This window comes from Artemia sp. Qi Xiang Cuo, chromosome 21 (assembly GCF_049724085.1).
Source record: "Artemia sp. Qi Xiang Cuo chromosome 21, ASM4972408v1, whole genome shotgun sequence".
NCBI classification, from domain to species: domain Eukaryota; kingdom Metazoa; phylum Arthropoda; class Branchiopoda; order Anostraca; family Artemiidae; genus Artemia; species Artemia sp. Qi Xiang Cuo.
This window is the reverse complement of record NC_142814.1, coordinates 9488192-9505457: the sequence shown is the minus strand read 5'-3', so window position 1 is coordinate 9505457 and position 17266 is coordinate 9488192. Positions and strand designations below refer to the sequence as shown.

Below are 17266 nucleotides of genomic sequence, written 5' to 3'. Positions count from 1 at the left end.
AAGTTTTATTTAGGCACTCAAGATGAGGTGAAAAAATTTAATCCTGCGACGTGTTCAAAGTTAAATAAGACGTATATAAACGAATTGACCTGTTTAACTTAATGATACTCCGGGTGGTCCAATATAAAGGGAAGTTCAACTTTTCGTCTTCAGTCTGTACTATCCTGAACCATTGGCACAGCTTCGTATAGTTCGCTACCATTACCATTAAAACATCATTAAAATGAACTGATTGAGGGAGGGAACTGAATGAACTGACTGATCTGGAGCGAGGGTTTTCATTTGGGTGCTTTCAGCCTTTGTCGAGTGATCAAGCTTAAAAAATTATTTCGGTAAATTTTAGGTCCACTTTAATGTAAATGAGAAATTTTAGTATTAAACTGTTTTAATCCAGACCTTTAATTTCAATTTTAAAAACATTCTAAGACCACACTGGCTGTACCTGACGTATGGCAAACAAGGAAGAAATAATAAATGAGAAAAAAATGGGTAGTGTCGGATAGAAAGAAGGAGGATAGAAAGAAGTGGATAGAAAGAAGGAGGAAGAATTCGATTTCTTTTGCAATTTTGTAGAAATACGGACAAATACGATTTGCTTTATTTGCATTTTTTCTCGGCTATTCATTTTATTAGTTAATTATTATCTTTTTTTGTTTTTTTTTGTCATACGTAATTAAAGTTTTTCAAATTTTTATATGCCTTATTCAGCCTAGAGAGGTTAAACAATTATTTGCTGTATTATAGCAAGCACTTGCTACTTCTATGAAACAAAAGTTGCAAAAGAAAGTTGAGAGGAACATTTAAGAATCTTAGAATTTTTTTTTCTCCCGAACCTTATTAAATCGATCAAAGGAATAAAGCTAGTTTTGTTACTTCATATTAAAATAAAATTACTATAATCTATAATCTATACTTAATTAGTTTATATTAAAGGGCTAGGCCAAGTTCCAAGTTGGAGATCATATGTTGTAAGTAATGCCCGGTAACAGCTAATGAAACCGCTGTTGGTTTTGGTCATGTTATTGAAGGTTTAATGTCGTGATGAAGTGATTAGAAGGTTTCTGGCTAGTGATGAACGTGATTGGAACCAATAGAAGTGTTTATAGTCAATGAAAGGCAAAAATAATATGGGGAGTATGTCTACTGACCAATTAAATTAGACCCCAGCAGGGGGCAGGGAGCAAGTTGGCAAACGTTGAAATATTTCTCAATTTTAGATTTGCCCCTCCCTGCTTTTTTTAAATATTCTATTGATTTTCTAATCATTTTCCTAATTAATTGAAATATCTGATAATTTGCTGTATGGCTATTGTAGATATCAACAGGTATAAAAAAAATTATGCGTTAGAACTTCCTTTGGTTTTTAAATATTTTTCATTTAAGCTGAGAGTTGGGCCGAACGCTAGGGATATGTATTTCCAAATCAGATTTTTTTTACGATTTTTTTGCTTTTTATATCAAATATATTCATTTTCTTATTAGTCTTCTAGTTCAATTGTCAATCTATTTAGTTGCATCTAAGGCAACTCAGATATAAAAAAATATAAATATCAAAACATGAATTATATGTTGATTTATTACATAAATTATATTAAATTTAAATATCAACTAATACCCCTTTTTCAGACGTCCAGTGAAGCTGAAGGATTTTGCTGAACATTATCGAATAATGTCCGCCGATTCAGACTTCAGGTTCTCTATTGAATATGAAGAACTTAAGAACGTTGGCCGTGACCAACCGTGCATAGCGGCTGATTTGCCGTGCAATAGACCGAAAAATCGGTTCACAAACATTCTTCCATACGATCATTCCCGTCTTAAGCTACAGCCAACTGATGATGAAGAAGGCAGCGACTATATTAACGCCAATTATGTACCGGTACGTTATATATTTAACTAGTAATTATATTATTATTTATACTGTTGTATTAAACATTAACTATTACATTATTAATATTTATTAATACTAACTATTTATAAATATTAATTATTAATAATTAAAATTTATTAATTAAATTAAATATCAATTATTATAATAAATTTACTATACTAACTATTAATTATAGTTGATTATATTATTCATGTTTTTTATGAGTTATTATTTTATCAATTTTTGCTTCTGGTACCTGTTTCAAAAAACAAGGCAAATTATTTGGGAAAAAATACCAATAATAAAAATTTGGAAAAATTGTCCCAAGATTTTAATATTTCTTAATGGGGGGGGGGGGGCTATGGGAATTATGCCCTCTATTTTCACTGTTCATTTTTTGTGGTTAACCTTGGTGTTTCGTTTCAGTAGATTTGCACTCAAGTCTTATATTATTACTTGCATGAATTATACTGCATATTATTTCTTTTTTCTTGAAGGGGGGGGGGTTATAGGACTGAAGTCTTATATTTCCATTGTTCAGTTTATTTTTGTCTTTTTAGTATATTTGTGCTTAAGTCTTGAATTATTGCTTGCTGGAATTATATTCAATTTTTTTTTTTGGGGGGGGGGGGCTGTGGCATGGGATATTGGCTTTCTAAATCTGGAGCGTTTAACAACCTTATGCTTGAGTCTTAATAGAAGATCAGTACTCTTGCGGTATTCAGTTAGCACCATCAACTAAGGTTCTTGTTGTTATATTTATTTTATATTAACCTGGAGCGTTTAACAACCTTATGCTGGAGTCTTAATAGAAGATCAGTACTCTTGCGGTATTCAGTTAGCACCATAAACTAAGGTTGTTGTTATTATATTTATTTTATATTAACCGTTTATTTAGAAATATTTGTTGATTAATTTATTTCACGACTTTATATATCAGATTATGTTTGTAAGAATATTGGAATCGTCACTTGACTTTTTTCAGTTTATACTAATGTGTTAAGATTCGATGTAACAATCCAAAGGATGTTGTGTAAGACATTTTGTCAAGCTGAGATCCATTGAAGACAGTTCACCTTTGATTAGTTAGAGTCTAAACTGATTAGAGACATGTTCCATCACTCTAAACTGAGCCAGGAAGTATAGGTGAAACTGGTGCTAGTATCGAAATGAAAATATCCAACGCCATCTATTTCACCTTAGATTAGTTAGGGCTTAAACTGATTAGAGACATGTTCCATCACTCCAAAAGACATGTTCCAAACTGAGCCAAGAAGTATAGGAAGCTTATGTGAGGTGAAACGGGTGCTGGTACCGAAAAACATCTCCATCGCCATCTGATATTTAACGGTTCTGTTTAACCCTTTCTAAGGGCTCAGGACTTTCAAAGGGTTCAAGCCCTTTCCGGGCTTCATACATGAAACCCTGAGGTTCAGGGCTTTCTAAGGTTTGAAGCCCTTTCAGGGCTTCGTACATGCTTCATACCTGTCTCTTCATGTACTTTAAAATACAGGGGAGGGCGCAAAAGCTAGAATTCTATCACCAGTAGGCCTACCAGGTTAAAGTCAACTAACCTACCTAACCTACCAAGATCCTCTTAAGCTAACATAGGCCTGCTTTGCACGGGCTAGATTTTTAATTAAATTAGTTCTTAAAAATAAAAAATGTTGATTAAACGCTGACAAAATTCTAATAGGGAATTTCAGCTTCAGTTCTATTGTAGATTAACCAAGATAACTATCCAATTTCTTTGAACTTTTCTACTTGTTTGAAGAAGTCACCATAGGCTACACAGCTTAGCCCTCGTAGTTTGTAATTCATATCTTTTCAATTTAAATTCGTCATTATCTTTGAACTGTGCGTGGTAAGTCGCCGGGTCTTCTTTTTTTCTTATTCGTTTGAACGAATAGCAATTCCATAGTTTTCCTACAACCTATATGGTTGTTCCTCTAGCCATTACCTCATCGAGGTTATATTATCAAGATTTCTTACACGTTCACTTTTCTGCAAAATCTCGAATTTAAATCAGTAGTAGTAGTGGTGGATCCAGGGGAGAGGCGAGAGGGCGCGCGCTCCCCCTAACGTAGTGTTAAATACGGTAATCTACTTAATCAATGCAAGTTTGCGTTAAATAAACTTGGTCAATCTATTTTGCCCCCCCCCCCCCCTAAATAAATCCTGGATCCGCACCTGAGTAGTAGTAATAGTTGCAATAGTAGAAGTAGCAGCAGTAGCATGGATTGATTAGTTTGGCATCCCCCGTAACATATCCTGAAAGTTTCAACTTAATGCTCCAAGCCGCTCCTAAGATATTGCTTATATGCATATTAACAACCTGCATGTACATGGTGTGTTTTGGTTTTGTTCAAACTCCCCTCAAACGTTAATTCTCCTTAGTGCCATTAGCCTTTAACCATTACCTTATTGGAGTTACATTATCGAGCATTCTTTCAAATACGCATGTCTGAAAAATGTTGAATTTAACGTAAAGTATGAGACGATAGAGTTGAGGCTTTTTACATCTGTGGATAGTTTTTCAAGGTAATTTTTATTACAAAATTGGCCTATTATGATGACTAAGAAAATTATAAGATTTCAAAATAGACAAAAATGGATTTTTTATGTTCAAGAGGTGTCTCATTTGTAAACTTAGTAATTTTTTAATTAATTCTTTTTTAATAGCTAGTTTTCAATTAATTAGTTTTTTAATTAATTATTTAATAAAGTATTTAATTATTTACGTTGTCATTTTGATTTGTTATAAAAATTAGCTGATTGTAACGGATAAGGAAAATCTAAGATTTTTAAATGGAGAAAGATGGAATAATGATTAGTTTTTTTGTTTTTTTTTTCAAAAAGTTTCTCAATTTAAAATCTAATTATTTAATTAATTTTGTCAATTAATTCGTTTTGATTAGTTAGTTCGTAATTAATTAGTTGATCAATTATTTAATTACATTGGAAATTTTTACTTGTAGTACCAATTCGGCCGATCTAATCTAACTTCACCTTAGACTAGTTAGAGTCTAAACTGATTAGAGACATGTTCCATCACCCTAAACTGAGCCAAGAAGTATAGGTGAAACTGGTGCTAGTATCGAAAAGAACATCTCCAACGACATCTGATGTTTAACGGTTTGTTTAACCCTTTCTAAGGGCTCAAGGCTTTCAAAGGGTTCAAGCCTTTTCAAGTTTTTTTTTGTGTGTGCGTGTGTCTAAAAATCTCAGACTTTTTTTCGTTTTTTCTCAGTTTTTTTTTGCGTTTTATTTTTACCATACGTAGCTGATTGTCCTTGTCGGCCAGCTGTCTAGGGCCAAACGAACAACAAGTCGTCCTCGGTTGGGATGGGACAATGTCCTAAGGAACGACTGAACGGAAATAGGAACTTTCTGGTGTAAAGAGGGAGGCTTTGATTAGATTAGGATGGAAAAGGAACATGCGTAGCTGTGTTGGCCTCAGACGGCTTAATGCTGCAGTGATTTGTTAGTAGTAGTAGTAGTAGTAGACAGATGAAACACAATTTACCAGGAAATAAGTTCGAACTCATTATAGGTGGTTGCTACAATGTTGAAAAATATCTTGATTTGCATTTGTAGCCATAGCAAACTAGCAGTGAGCTTTTTTGTATAGAGGGTTGTCATCCATGACAACTTCATCTTCTTTTCTCTCATCCATCTTAACATCTCTCAATTTAAACCTTCAAGGATCTATATTCTTTCTATAGTAAGATTCTACATAGGACAGTGAAAATGAAACCTAATTGTTTGAGTTGGTTTAGGGGAAAATTACGCATGTTGAAATTATCTGTATATTAAATTATATTTATTAAATTAGAATATATGGAAAAATTAGAAAAATCAAGGAAAACCTTTTTAGCGAAAAACACTTTATGCAGTTTGGGTAGTTTCGGGTGCCATTAAAAAAAAATGAAACGTGGCAGAAAAATCAGTAAAAAGCTAGAAAAATGTGGCACCAAAGACCGTACGAAGGACCAGCTTTCCATTGAAGACGAGTTATCTTTTCAGACAGAATACGTTGTCAAGATAAAAAAAATTGGTTTATTTTCACGGTTCAATCCGGCAACACTGACGAAAATTTGGTACTGTCCTAAAAACTTCATAATTTTGAAAAAACCGAAATAATTTTTTTAACGTTTTTGTCGCTTTAAAATGGACCCTAACTTGAGATATTTTTAGGGTTTCAATTCCAAAAGGGAATTTATCGTAACCCAAGGTCCCCTTCACTCTACTCGTGATGATTTTTGGAGGATGTGCTGGGAGTCAGGGACCAGGGCCATCGTGATGCTTACAAGATGTGTTGAAAAGGGCAGAGAAAAATGTGACAGGTTAGTCTTTAGTACAAGTGCAAAATCAAATTCAAAGTCCAACAGACACAGCTCTGGGAATGGTTGACTAGTAGTATATCAGGTCGCTCTTAGCTTTTAGCAGCCTGATGCCATGAATTGTATTTTTCAAAATCTAAGAGGTTTGTTTTTTTTTGAAAATATAGAAAAAAGCCTTTTTTCAATGGAAATACCTCAAAGAGAATTTTTCAAAATCTTAGGAGAGGCCAAAAATCTATGGGGCATACTCCATCCACTGCCTCCCTCCCTCAATTGACGCCACTGTGTTGACCCATTCCTTAAAGTTCCATTCAATTAATTAAACATCTCTCCAAGATTTGGTCATCCACAAGGATTTAAAAAAAAAAAACCTAGATATTTGATCAAATCACTATTTTATCTTACTGCAACATTTACTATATCCGGTGTGAATCTTGTCATATAAAAAAAAAAAAAATTAACTTGGTCGAAATTCTGACATTGCCTTTTATCTAACAAATTTTCTTTGAACTATGCAATCGAATCTAGAGCAAGAGGGGGATTTTTGTCGAAATATTAACTATAAAGATGCTTCCTATCTCCCCCCTTCCTGTTACTACCTTTTCTACTATTTGTCATATCCAACGATTTGTTTTATATATGTTTTAAAGTTTTGTTTTTCTGGATTTGACATGAGAATCAACATGCGGTTTCCTTTTTTTCCGTATTCGAAGTCTAGCGTAAGAACCTACATTTATCTGCATCCTAGTAAACGGGCTATAGAAATAGAAAAGATTTACTCTGCTTTAATCCTTGATGAAAACAATGCTCTTGCAAATTTGATAGCCTAAATTAGTTATTATTTTTAACTTACTTTATTTTATTTATATTTTATTATATTATTTTAAATTACTAATTACTTATAATAAATGAAAAAAAAATTGTTTGTATTTTAAAAAAATAAAAAATTTGTTTAATTGTATTAAAAAATTGTAAATTTTTTTTGCTACCCCTCATATTTTGACCCTGTAACTCTTCTGGCCAATCTTTCATCCCTTAGTTCTATGACTATCTACCTTAGTCCTGCCCTAGGAGAGACATATGGACGGATGATAGATAGACTTATGTATCAACTAATGAAATGACATCGTTTTTATACAATCCTGAAGAGGGCTTATGCCAGATTTGCCTCTCACTCACTTGGACTATCTGTCTTGATTTTTCTACAATTAGCCATGGCTTGATGCCCGCAACTACTTGATTTTAATTCAAAATCAACGGACTCGGCCGAGGCCTTTGACCTTGGACTCGGCCGAGGCCTTTGACCTTGGACTCGGAGTCTTTGGTTTGAATGCAGACAAGGAAGCAAACCCTTAGTACTTATTATAAGTTTGTAGCAAACTGTTTTTGATCGTGTTAGCTGTAACACGAACCAAAATTTGGCAATTCTTATATAATGAATGAATTAGTAGCAATTGATAGTTTTGAAAAAAATAGAGCGAGAAAAGGGCTAACCTTAATTATTTAAAATAAGGAGGGCTAACCCTGAATTATAATAAATTTACAATATATCTTTGTTTCATCTTTACAAAAATTTGTATTTACAAATATTTGTTGAATGTGTAAAAATTTTATTTTTTAGGTATTGGCCTTATGACATGGAGCCTGTTTTGTATGGAGATATACAAGTTGTAATCCTTAATGAATCCCACTTCCCTGATTGGACTATCAGTGAATTCAGGATGTCTAGGGTAAGATTTTGTCTCTACTATTGTGTATTTATTACTTTTTCCCTCTTGAGGAGGGAGGAAAGGCTTAATCCAGCCCGAGCGCAACTATAAAAACGTTACCCTATTCATTACTTTTTCTGAATATTGCTTTTTATAATGGATAAACTTATAATAGAAATAGAGTCGTATTATTGGTAATTAGTCGCGTTCAAAACTTTGAAAACTAATGGACTTCTTTATGCCTGAACCTGAAGACCCTACAGTGCTCGTTTTTCCCTAGAGTTCATTGCTCTGCTCATTTTTTGAGCAGCCATCTTTGTAAGGAGCCAGTGTAAAGCGACTGGTCTTTTAACAGGAGTTTTCATTATGACACACTTTATCCCGATGTTTCTTAAAGAGCTCTGGTCTTTTAACAGGAGTTTTCATTATGACACACTTTATCCCGATGTTTCTTAAAGAGCTCAGTTTTTTCTCTCCTTCTTAGAAATTTCGAAGAGGTTCTCAAACTTATTCCTAAACAGGGAAATAAACTTATTATCCGTAATAAACATATTTAAATTACGGATAATATCGAAATAAACATATTATCCGTAATTACCAATTAAATAGAACCTAAATTAATTAGATGTGGGAAAACTTATAAAGTACTATTTTCACTGCCAAATGTTTAGATATTTTGAGTAAAGCAATTTATCCAGTATTGTACAGATCAATTTTCCCCGTTCTTAGAGATATTTATTTAGATATCAAAATTATTATCGTAATTACCAATTAAATAAGACCTAAATTAATTAGATGTGGGAAAATTCATAAGGTAGTATTTTCACTTCCAAATATTTCGATATTTTGACTAAAGCCAGATATCCTTTATTGGCCAGTAATTTCTTAGACAACACTGTCTTTCAATTTACAATTTAAACGAAAATATATTAAAATGGGTATTTTTTTTTAATAAGACAGAGAAAATAAAATGGAAAATGTATTTGTACAAAATAATAATAAAAGCTAAAATATTTTGGATTAAATGTGAGTTTCCATTCGTTTTCTTTTTTTTTTATAGCATTTGTATGTTTTTCTTTTTTTCATATTTTTGATTTAGGCTAATTTTTGTTTATATTTTTTTCCTTTGGCAAAGACTTCCGGGTGTGAAGCTAGACAAATGAAACTCAGAGAGGAAAGAAAATAACAAATGAAAAATAAAATCAAAAAAGGTGAAAAAACGAGGATTTTTATCAGCCAGTGGCGAAACCATGAAGAAGAAGAAATAAGCACATATTTCGACAAGGACCTCTGCCGAGTCGTCCTCAGTGCTAAACAAAAAAGAAAGAAAAGAAAAGGAAACCAACGAAAGTCGAACCTTTCGAAGTTTACTTTACAACGACAGAACAAAAACTAAATAAGAACCGGGTTGGAATCAATGAAAAAGAAATCTACCAAGATGATCGTTTTGCTATACCTTTAGCTGGTGTACAAAATTCGGTCATCATTTGAAGTGTAAATAGGTTCTCTCAAGGTAGACCGGGCGAAAATATTGATTGAGTCCTTCAAAATTAAATTGTTATAAATTGGGCTTAATGAAATATCTCCAATATCTCTATTTATTGCTAAATTTTGGTTTATGTTTTTTTTAATACGTAAACCAAATAGAATATTTGGACTTTTTATTATTACTCTTTTATAAATACGTTTTTGTTTAATTTTAACTGTCTTATAAAATAAGATTACCCTGTATATAAAAACATCATAAACAATAAATATGTATTTTTGTCTCAATTGTGAACAGAAAGCCTGTAGTAAATACGTACGAAAGATTCTATGAAGTAGGAAGATGGGACACCCATAAGAAAAACTCACAATTGAAAATTGTTTATAGTAGAACATAAGAGATAGGACAAGAAAAAGAAATAGAAAGTCAAAAATAGGTAGAAAAAAGATAGCAAGTAGAAAAAATGAAATGGAAAAAGAAGATAGGAGGTTACAAGACAAAATTTCGTGGACTTCACGTAAAAAGAATCTCTACATAAACTGTTTACTAGACGTTTTAGCTTATAAAACTCCGGAGAAGATTAAGAGAATGAATCAAGAAAGTGGTTTTAGACCAGTGGAAGATCACTGAAGAAAAGAATACCCTGAACATTTTGCCTGCGTAATCAACAAGACATTCTCAATGCGAATGAAGAAGAAAGAGAATAACAACCAAATATTAGGATATAAATCATAACAATATAATTAATAATAATACATTTATAATATAACTTATATAATTGACAGTAATATAAATCATAATCAAACAGTTCGTGGTATCGACCTGTAAGTAAGGAGTGACTCAGCCCAATGGTAACCGAAACTCTAAAAAAAGGTTCTTCGATAACACTAGATACACAGGAATTGGATTTTATGCTGATACCAAATATATAAAGTCAATTAAGTTTTATATTACCTATCAAAAGCTACGAGCCTGAGAAAATTTGCCCAATTTTGGAAAAAGGGGAAAACACCCCCAAAAAGACAAGCAATCTTAACGAAAACTACACCATCAGATTCAACACATCAGAGAACTCTACTGTATAAGCTTCAATCTCCTATCTGCAGTTTGACTTTTGTCCTGATTCTTTAGGAAACCCTACTCAAACACAAGGGCCCTTCATTTTGACCGAGAAGAATGTCAAAGAGTTTTAAGACTCTAGTGTAAAGAGCGAGGGTTGAGGAAGGGGCAACTCCCATCATATATAGAATAATTTCTTTTCGTTTTAAATTTTAATGGTGCTCCTTACTTTTTGATGAAAAAATACTTTTTTATTTAATCACAGAAATAAAACCATAGAAATCATAAACAAACTATTATAGAAATATTTCTATCATAGACGAAGATATGGCATCATATAAAAAAGTCTTTGTGCGAAATCTTCACTAAATGCTTTAAGTCTACGATGGTGTAATTCTACCCTTTTATCGGTGTTGGTCTTTAGAAAAGGGGCTAGAAATCTGATTTGCGATTGAATAGACCCCTCCCCAACTTTCTAAGAGCATCTGTTCTATAATGGCCCCTGGAAAAACAGACATAGAAGATCTATTTTACTCTACTCAGTCAACGTTATTGTGTTGACTATAATTTGCAATAATTCAACTTGAATATAATAATATTACTTGTAATAATTTGAATGATTTTTTCTTATATTTTTTAAGAAATTGTAATGTACATTATTACGTGTAGAATTTGTTTATTATTGCACGCAAAAGTGCGAAATCTCTATTTAAATCATTTAGTAAATATTTTAAGCTTTTACCATTTAGCCCTGCATTAGGTTTCGCCCTTGGAAAGGCAAGTTCACCATTGAGAGAGCCTTCCCCAACTTTCTGTCACTATGTGCTATATATGAGGGGAAAAAGCACTATGCATAAAAAGCTATATGTGCTAAAAAGCACATATATAGCACTATATGAGTGAAAAAAGCACTATGCATAAAAAGCTATGTGCTAAAAAGCACATATATAGCACTATGTGCTATATATGAGTGAAAAAAGACAAAAATAAATAGAAGACAAGACACGCTTTACATAGTCAGTGTCAATGTATTTTTGTTTATTTATTTTTTAATTTAATAGAAAGGCAGTTATTCTGTTTTTTTCTCATTTTTCTCAAAAAAAGTTAATTGAGACACTTGCAGTTTTTGCGGACAAAAATCTCTTTTATTGTTGTTCGGTAAGAAGTTCAGTATTTTTTAGCTCATGAATGGAATAAATTAATACAAAACAATTAAGGAAACAAAAAAGAACAGGGTTACCTAATTCTGTAACAGCTCCCTGTTTTCCAGTTCCTCATTGCTGCTTCTCTGGAACTATCCCTAAAATTAGTACATTTACGTAAACAAAGCGGTAAACCTTGAGACCTTTTTGTTCTCATAGATAGGCTAACGATGGCCGAAACCCAGCTTACATTCCCTGCAGGTTTTTTTTTTTTTTTTTTTTTTTTTTTTTTTTTGCCGTCTCATCGGTGGCGTGGCGTCGGTTGCAGTATATTAGTGTCCACGAAATTTGTTTTTTTGGTGAAAAAGTTGTCATTCGAAGAAGCATCATTTTTGTAGATGCATGCGAAATTTGTATTGTAGATTTCCTTTTTGATTTTCGACATGATCATTTCATTTGCAGGGGGACGTAAGTCGAGTTATACGACACTTCCACTTTACAACTTGGCCAGATTTTGGGGTTCCAGAGCCCCCAACAACATTAGTCCGTTTTGTGAGAGCATTCCGAGACAGGGTTGGCCCTGAATCTAAACCGATTGTTGTACATTGCAGGTAATGCTTATCTTCTTTTGTGATAGTCTCTGCTTCCTGTTTTTTGAGTTATTAATTTCTTATCTTTTACTAATTTTATTGTTTTTTTTTTACCATTTTACTAGTTGGTTAGACTTTTCACTTACCCTAAAATATGTCCTAAGAGGATATTACCAATAAGGGTGCCAACTTCCTCTTTTCCTACCTCTCCTAATTGATTTCCATAGAGAGAGATTGTCTAATTTCTTTTAAGGTAGTTTCCAACTTATCAACAACTAGGAAGAGTCATTCTGTTTTCCAATCAACTTTCGCCTTACCCTTCTTATCTTTCGCCTTACCCTTCCACAGCGGCTTCCGCAGCTGTGCAAAGACAGCGGAAGCTGATGCAATGCGGCATTGGATTTCTTCGCTACATCCGCCGTTAATGTTAATGTATGATCCGAGATACTTGACGACTTTATTGACAACTTCAATCTGCCTATGGTTAAGGACTACAGGGTTAGAATTTATAGCCAGTGCGTTTGGCATAGGCTTAGTCTTGTCAATATTAATCTTGAGCCCCACTGGGGCCTCAGATTTGGAGACTTTCAGAAGCATTTTCTGGGCTTCCAATCTTTCGCCTTACCCTCCTTATCTTTCGCCTTACCCTTCCAATCTTTCGCCTTACCCTTCCAATTATTCGCCTTACCATCCTTATCTTTCGCCTTACCCTCCTTATCTTTCGCCTTACCCTTCCAATCTTTCGCCTTACCCCCTTATCTTTCGCCTTGCCCTTCCAATCTTTCGCCTTACCCTTCCGATCTTTCGCCTTACCCCCTTATCTTTCGCCTTACCCTTCCATCTTTCGCCTTACCCTCCTTATCTTTCGCCTTACCCTTCCAATCTTTCGCCTTACCATCCTTATTTTTCGCCTTACCCTCCTTATCTTTCGCCTTGCCCTTCCAATCTTTCGCCTTACCCCCCTTATCTTTCGCCTTACCCTTCCAATCTTTCGCCTTACCCTTCTTATCTTTCGCCTTACCCTCCTTATCTTTCGCCTTACCCTTCCAATCGTTCGCCTTACCCTCCTTTTCGATCCAGCTCTTCTTTCCTGTTACAGGCATTTAATTATGTAAATTTTGCTCAGTAAAGCTGCTCAAATCCTACTTCTATAATTTAAATTATTTTTTTCTGGCTGCCTTTTATCGCACCCGGAGCCAAAGACTATTTGAAACTGATTAGTGATAAATTTTACTTTTTCACGCAAGTTTAAGAGGAATAAAAAAAACTTAAAGTTTGACTGATAGTTTGATGTTTCATAGCAGGATTAGAAAAGTCTAAACTAATCCTGCTCTAAATACTGCTCTAATCCTGCATCTAAACTAAGCTTATTTTGTTGAAAACTTGCATGGTTTCTGCTGGGCCTAAATTGGCCCTGAATATTGCAACTTTTTTTTTTATAGTTCCATTGGGCTGATTTGCTCAGTTGACACTGGTTGGCGAAAGAGGCGAGTTTATTTCTTTTGTGTATATTTATATTTTTAGTTAGGTCGTCCCAGAGAATTTGAGTTTACCTTACACTTCAGAAAAGTTAAAATAAGTTTACCGTGTTGGAATAAAATCGATTAAATGATCCAATCTAAAAAAAATAAGGTTTTTTAATTGGAATTAAACGCTATGGTTTTTTAATTGGAATTAAACGCTACTAGTTGGACTGACACATCGTGTTGTCCAGCAATATTAGAAAAATGTGAAATAAGACTAATTTATTGAAATTTGCTTTTCAGTTAAAGGTCAAAGTTCATTTGGATCCAATCTAAAAGCCCTGAAACCAGACAGCTTCTTTTTGAACCATTTTTTACTGATGAGAAAAAAATTGTTTGGGCTAGACTATGGTACAGGAAAGAAATACGTGCACAAAAATACCTTCTGCACATATTATATCCAAGTTAGGATACAAAAGTAAAAAGAGATTTAACTTGAAAATTTTCTTGATAATGTCATATGTTTTTTTTTCTACTCTGAGACTTACTTGATTGTCCTTTCTTGTCACTTTCCCTTCCTCTTTCTTTGTCATGGTTCTCAAGCAAGAATATAAAAACAGCAAACTCTCTTGTCATCTACTTGCTTAGCATCAAGCAGGAACGGAAACTCTTTAAAAAAAGTAACTTTAAAAAAGAAGAAGAATACAACATTAATCTGTAAAGAAAAAGACAGGTGGTAGCTCTGATTTGGATCTGATTCCCCCCAAAAAAGTTTAAGTGGCACTATGTTGCCCGATGCAAACACTTTGTACTTGCTCTTCGTCCTCCCCTATCTGTTTGAAGCTCCACTCTTCCTCTCTCCCTCATGAACCTCCTTTGAATGGTTTCTTATGACTCCTTCCCTGCCCATTAGAGAATTTTCTGCTTTTTTTTTTTTTTTTTATCAAAAATTGATTGACGCATGAAGTAAATTCCACTTAGAGGCGTAATTTGATTCTTCGAAAATCTTGTCAAAACTAAGATAAGCCTGCATAATTCAGGCATTATAGAAATGGGTGAGTTTGCTTTAGGATATTTTTACCTGTATGGTGCTATATGGCTTATTTATCAGTTTTCATTGTCATTTTTACTTGATTTGCGATAATTGGCTCCAACTTTGCCTCCTCCCCAGGATTTTGACGAAATTACGACACTGATTCTGCTCTCTCAGAACTTGTGACGGCCTTTTGGAAATGAATATGATGTTTATCCCCTGTCTCCTATGAAGTGTTGAGATCCCCTCGGGGGCTCCTTTGAGCTAAATAATGAAATTTTTTTTGGCCTTTTCGTGGTATTTTGTCCTCAAATCCTCTGGAGACGAAATTAGACACAAAAAGTTTGGGAATATGTATACTAAATGCAAGTCACATCTGAGCTAAAAATAGTCGCACGATAGGTAATAAGGTTATTTTAAAAAAATTGAAAAAAAAACAGTAATGTCGCTGTTTTTAAAAAAATGAAAAAAAGTATTTTGCATAGCGTGGAAAAAATCTCAAGCACAAATTTTGTCCAGCGTGTTTTTTCCCCTAAGTTTAAAAAATTACGAGTCCAAATTCCTAGGATTTTCTTATTTTTTGGACTACTGTAATTTCATATGCCGGGCCCCTGGACATTGATTGTTAAGAAGAAACATAAGATCTAAGTCTAAAAAGAGAGGAATGGCAACAATTTTCGTTATAGAAATATATATAATATCAGGTTCGGGTGGGATATCTATGTCTTATTTCAGGCATGATTCAATTCATTGGGATGGAAAGGTTGGCTCAACTGATAAAATGTATTTGTATAGTATTTTTATCTTATGCTCTAAAGGATATTTACATATACTTCTTCATCTAGGGGGGGGGGGGGGGTCCCGAACTCGAAAATATTTTTATAGTTCATATTACGCTATCATAAATGGGTTTTTGTATACATAATTGTTAACATACGAGGGTTTAGTAACTGCCTTCTATAAGTGTATTTACTCACCCCCTTGTGAGGAGGTTTCTCTTTAGCTTGTAATGGAATTTTGCTACAGAGAATTTGCCATCGATGGGAGTTGAACCCACAGTCTCCATCTAACTGAGCAAGTGACTACAACTGATGTATGACGGCCCACCGATGAATTTTACTTAGTTTTTTTTTTTTTTTTTTTTTTTTTATTTTTTTTTTTTTTGTGTTTTTTTTTTTTTTATTATTATTTTATTTTTTTTTTTATCTAGCTTTACCGCTCGTTGCAGTAATTAATTATATGAAGTCGGGTAATTAATTATATGTAATTAATTATATGAAGTCGAGACTAACGGCACATTGGGTACTCTTGATGTGTTTGATGTACCGAGATCTGGTGAAGAAAAAAAAAATGTTGATCCGATGTTTTGAATAATCCAATCTTGAATTGTAGTGCTGGTGTTGGTCGATCGGGCACCCTCATTGCCTTAGACCGTGGCCTTCAACACATTCGAGTCCATGACTATTTAGATATCTATGGAGTAGTGTATGAAATGCGACTAGAAAGAGGATATATGGTTCAAACAGAGCAGCAGTATGTTTGTATTTATCAGTGTATACTCAGCGTCCTTGAAGGAAGAATGAATGACCAAGAACCTCCATTACAGCCATTGACTCCAAGGGAGTTGCATGATAACCATGCATATGAAGGTAAATCTTCTTTTTTTTTATCATGTTAGAAGGTCGGGCAACAAGGATCATTCACTACCATCTTCAGTTTCAAAACAAATTTCCTTACAGTGGTAGCTACAGTGGTCTTTTTTTCAGAGCATATTTATAGGATAAAAAAAGGATTCCTTATATTTCCCATACCGGGAATCGAACTTAACCCAACTGGGTGAGAGTCAGCTATCCCAACCACTAGACTATTTGAAGCATATTTATAATATTGAAAATGTCCAAAACGAGCACTTAGAATAATAAATGGTGAAGGGGAGGTTCCACATCATTATCTACCAGGTAAGTTCAAGCTAACCACGTAGGTCGAGAGAAGCAACCTCCTTTGCCTTCGTTTCGGTACCAAGATCCTGTCTGTTCCCCGATTACGTTCCATCATCCCCGAACCCTACCTTCCCGTCCGAAACAGACCATCCCGTATAAAATCCCAAAAAGTATATGATATATATATATATATATATATATATATATATATATATATATATATATATACTAGTGCTATTTCTGATGTATAACTAGTATATTCACAAATACTAGTGCTATTTGTGATGTAAAATTTAAATTCGGCAACCATGCTGTGAAAGAAATTTTTAAATTCTATTCTACACTCTCCCTCATCCCCCTTCGATGGAAAGAATACTAATTATTATATTATTTAAAAAATATTGTAACGTCTAAAGACAGTTTGATTGTTGTACATGCTGGGAGTGATGTTTTAACTCATCTTTACCTATGGATGTATTATGCAAACTCAAACAGGTCTGATAATTAGTTCTTCCACTACCTCTTGAAATTCCCGCTAATCCCGCTAGAATGAAAATTAAGTTCTCCGAAATCTACCCGGAAATTCAAACCCGGGTAAAAGTCCTCCTTCGCTCCTATCTTCATCTTATAA

The 17266-nt window shown here is 33.8% G+C and overlaps 1 protein-coding gene across 1 annotated transcript in view; it reads left to right on the top strand.

Moving 5' to 3' along the window:
* LOC148939215 (tyrosine-protein phosphatase 10D-like) overlaps positions 1-17266 on the top strand; it is a 189273-nt gene that overhangs the window by 161043 nt on the left and 10964 nt on the right. Inside the window, exons 22-26 of the mRNA XM_089106813.1 lie at positions 1627-1879; positions 6068-6216; positions 7835-7943; positions 12072-12220; positions 16088-16344. Coding sequence (XP_088962939.1) covers positions 1627-1879; positions 6068-6216; positions 7835-7943; positions 12072-12220; positions 16088-16344 — 917 coding nt within the window. The remainder of the gene's footprint in view (positions 1-1626; positions 1880-6067; positions 6217-7834; positions 7944-12071; positions 12221-16087; positions 16345-17266) is intronic.